Below are 3836 nucleotides of genomic sequence, written 5' to 3' on the forward strand. Positions count from 1 at the left end.
TTCTTCTTCTTCTTCTTCTTCTTCTTCTTCTTCTTCTTCTTCTTCTTTTTTTTGAGACAGGGTTTATCTGTGTAGCCTTGGCTGTCCTGTCCTGGACTAGATTTATAGACCAGGCTGGCCTTGAAATCACAGAGGTCCGCCTGCCTCTACCTCCCAGAGTGCTGGGATTACAGGTGTGCACCACCTTGCCCGCCACTGTCTCAGCTTTTTTTTTTAATATTTATTTATTCATTTATTTATTTCCTTATTTATTTATTTATTTATTTATTTATTTATTTATTTATTTATTTGTGTATGTATTTATTTATTTATACATATGAACACTCTATTTGTTTGCATGTATGCCTACATGGCAGAAGGGAGCATCAGATCCCTTTGTAGATGGTTGTGAGCCACCATGTGGTTGCTGGAAATTGAATTCAGGACCTCTTAACTGCTCTTAACAGTGCTCTTAACCGCTGAGCTATCTCTCCAGCCCAGGCTCAGCTTCTTATGCATACCCATCTTGCCCTGCTTTTTGTGTTTTGTTTTATTAGTTTTAGCTTTTGAGCTGAGACCACTGTGTTTTTCAGTCTGATCTCAAACCTGGGTTCAAATTAATCTTCTTGGGTCTACAGTAACTCAATATCAAGACTGTGTACTTTTAAGTATATTAGTTGCTTAGAGATCAATTTCATTGCACTCTTTTCTCGATATTGTGGCTGCCCATTTGTTTATGTTGATTTTTCTTAGTTAATGTTACCATTAATAATAATAAATCCATTCAATTACCGGCAACATATGTACTGAACCAAGAACTTTCTATTTCTGTGGCTCTTTCTAATCTGAGGTGTCTCTTCTGCCTCTTCATCTGTTCTCTCATAACTCTAAGTCAGAGATTTCACCTGCCATGAATAACTCTTTAGCTAGTTTGAGCACCAGTAATATACAGCAATTCTCGTGTTAGCTCAGCTAGGCCATAAGATTGAGAACAAAGTTGTGGTAATATAATTTCATGCATTGTGTTTTAAGAACAAGAGTTTCTGAAAATAAGAAAATCTGAGCTATAGCCACAGCTCTAACAGATACCAGCTGTAGAGCCTTTGTTTAGTTATATAACCTTTCTGGGTTTCATTTTTGTCTTTTTAGTCATAGTATTTTTTTCTCTTGTTCTTCTTTCTTTTCTTTCTTTCTTTGTTTGTTTCTTTCTTTCTCTCTCTCTCTCCTTCCTTCCTTCCTTCCTTTCTTCCTTCCTTCCTTCCTTCCTCCCTTCCTTCGTTCTTTTTTTTTTTTTTTGAAAAGTCTAAGAATGTTTTAGCTGGACCTTGTAGGAATCTAATCAGGGATGATAAAAGCCTAGGCAAGGATGTATATCAATGGGAGAATATTTGCCTAACATACAAGACGTTTGTCCTCTGTAACAACCACAGAACAAAACAAGACCTTCCAAATATTTATATATCAATAGAGTACTAAAAAAATTGAAAATATATGGATTTAAACGTTGAACCCTTTAAAGTCATGAATGTGTCATAAGTGATCTATACAGGTCACTGCAACAGTCCCCGCCCCAGCCCTTGGCACCTGTCTTCCATTAGTCACCACCCTCCCTTGCCATTCTCTCTCCTGTAACTGTTGGTGAGGATGGTTGCCAGAAATGACTAGGAATTTGCAGATCCTAGTTGCCAAAATTCAATGTGCCTTTGTCTTGGCTTTGTCTTTGGCTCCCCCAGGACATGTGATCAACAGGGAACTTGGGCAGATCCATCATGGCACAACAGGTGCCCGCAGTGAGGCAGTGGTTGGTGGGAGGGGTTACCCCTGACAAAAGGAAGAGGAGATGGGGGTTGTGGGTTAGGGTAGGGGGAGTTATCTTCTCCCTGAACCTTACCAGCAGCACTTGTGAAGGAGAAGGTGAATGCAGAGAACTTAAGGACAGGCCTGGAGGGGCTGGAGAGATGGCTCAGCAGTTAAGAGCACTGGCAGCTTTTCCAGAGGACTGGAGTTTGGTTCTCAGCACCCACATCAGGTGGCTCACAACCACCTGTAACTTCAGCTCCAGGGGATTAACTCCTCAGCATGTGGGGGCAGAGGTTGGCAGATCTATATAAGCTTGAGGTCAGCTTGGTCTATAGAATGAGAGTCTGTCTCAATCATAAAACAGAGAAGCTCTGGCCCCTCATTCCACACCTGTTGACATAACTCGGGGAAGCTCAAGAGCCCACTGTCTTCAGTGGTATAAAACTCACATCCAGTTGCCTCTTTAAAATGAAAGTAGTTTAGTTACCATGCACAGTACTTCTGATTCCCTTGTACATAATGATTTACTAATGAAGATTTAATGTTTTAAAAAGTACTAATTGATCTGGATTTTAGGTTCAGGCCACAGTGGTTGGTTTTTTAGCAGCCGTGGCAGCGATCATACTGGGCTGGATTCCAGAAGGGAAATATTACCTCAGCCATTCCATACTTTTGTGTTCTAGCAGTGTGGCAACTGCCTTCATTGCATCTCTACTGCAGGGTAAGTGAATCTGTAAATATCTGCTTGGCAGTTTGACTCTTTAATAAAAGGATTGATTTTCCGGGATGGTGACTTTTAAAATGATATTTGTTCATGATGAAAATGGCAGAAATTTTCCACATAAACTTTAATGAATCTTATTAGTTCAGGTCTACTTTTATTTTACTATCCATCTATCTGTCTGTCTGTGTGTATGTATGTATCTCTCTATCTATTATCTGTCTATCTATCATCTATCAATCTGATTTTTTGAGACAAGGTTTCTTTGTGTATAGCTCTGGCTGTCCTGGAACTAGCTCTGTAGACCAGGCTGGCCTCAAACTCAAATTACCTGGCTTATTTTGTTTCTTTCAGTATTTATAAACTCTGTGGAGAACAGACTTTTTGTTTGTCCCCTTGGCCATAGATGCTGTGGCTCAGTTTTTAACAAGTGCAATGGCCAAGACACTCACTGTTTCACCTAAGTTAAGAGTGGAGAAAAGCTTTCCTGGAAAGCACACGGGTGACTTTCGGGCCTGTCACAAGCATTCCAGGAAATCTAAGTTTTGAAAGCAATGCTTCATTTAAGTACCTGGTTGAGGGTACTTCCGGCACTGCCACAGGACCTGAATTTCGTTCCCAGAACCCGAGACCGCTCACAATTGCCTGTGACTTCAGCCCAGGGCGAAGGGTGAATCCAGCACCGATGGCCTCTGAGGGCACCTGCACTCATGTGTGTACTGTGTCACTCAGACACACAAATACACACCAAAAACAAAACAAAAAAGAAATAAAACCCCCGAACTTTAAGTTTCTGTGGCAATGTAAACATAACTTTGTGCTTATGCTGAAGGTAGCATATTTTGGGTATATGTTTAAAAAAAGTTAAAAAATTAATTGTGCCAGGTGGTAGTGGCGGTGCACACCTTTGATCCCAGCGCTCTGGAGGCAGAGGTAGGTGGATCTCTGAGTTGGAGACCAGTCTGGTCTAGAAAGCTAATTCCAGGAGAGCCAGGGCTACACAGAGAAGCCCTGTCTCAAACATGCCCCCTCCAAAAAAAATTACAGCAGTACAGTTTACAGGATCATCTACTTTATATTTACTGACATGAACACTATTCTAGGCACCTTGCATGTTATGAAATGTAATCATTGAAGCTTAGGTTTTTTTTTTTTTTCTTGAGACAGAGTGTCTCTGTGTAGCCCTGATTGTCCTAGAACTCTCTTTGTAGACCAAGATGGCCTCAAATTCACAGATACCCTCTTCTACCTCCCAGCGTTTATGATCAAAGGCACGACCCATTATATAATAATAATAATAATAATAATAATAATAATAATAATAATAATAATAATA

At 40.3% G+C, this 3836-nt stretch overlaps 1 protein-coding gene across 6 annotated transcripts in view; it reads left to right on the forward strand.

Moving 5' to 3' along the window:
* Positions 1–3836, forward strand: part of Slc41a2 (solute carrier family 41 member 2) — a 107818-nt gene that overhangs the window by 37592 nt on the left and 66390 nt on the right. For all 6 annotated transcript variants that reach the window (XM_055627890.1, XM_055627893.1, XM_055627889.1 and 3 more), the window contains exon 5: positions 2356–2500. In XM_055627890.1, coding sequence (XP_055483865.1) covers positions 2356–2500 — 145 coding nt within the window. The remainder of the gene's footprint in view (positions 1–2355; positions 2501–3836) is intronic.

The sequence above is a fragment of the Psammomys obesus genome, unplaced genomic scaffold (genome assembly GCF_907164565.1).
Source record: "Psammomys obesus unplaced genomic scaffold, mPsaObe1.curated_primary_1811, whole genome shotgun sequence".
Classification (NCBI taxonomy): Eukaryota; Metazoa; Chordata; class Mammalia; order Rodentia; family Muridae; genus Psammomys; species Psammomys obesus.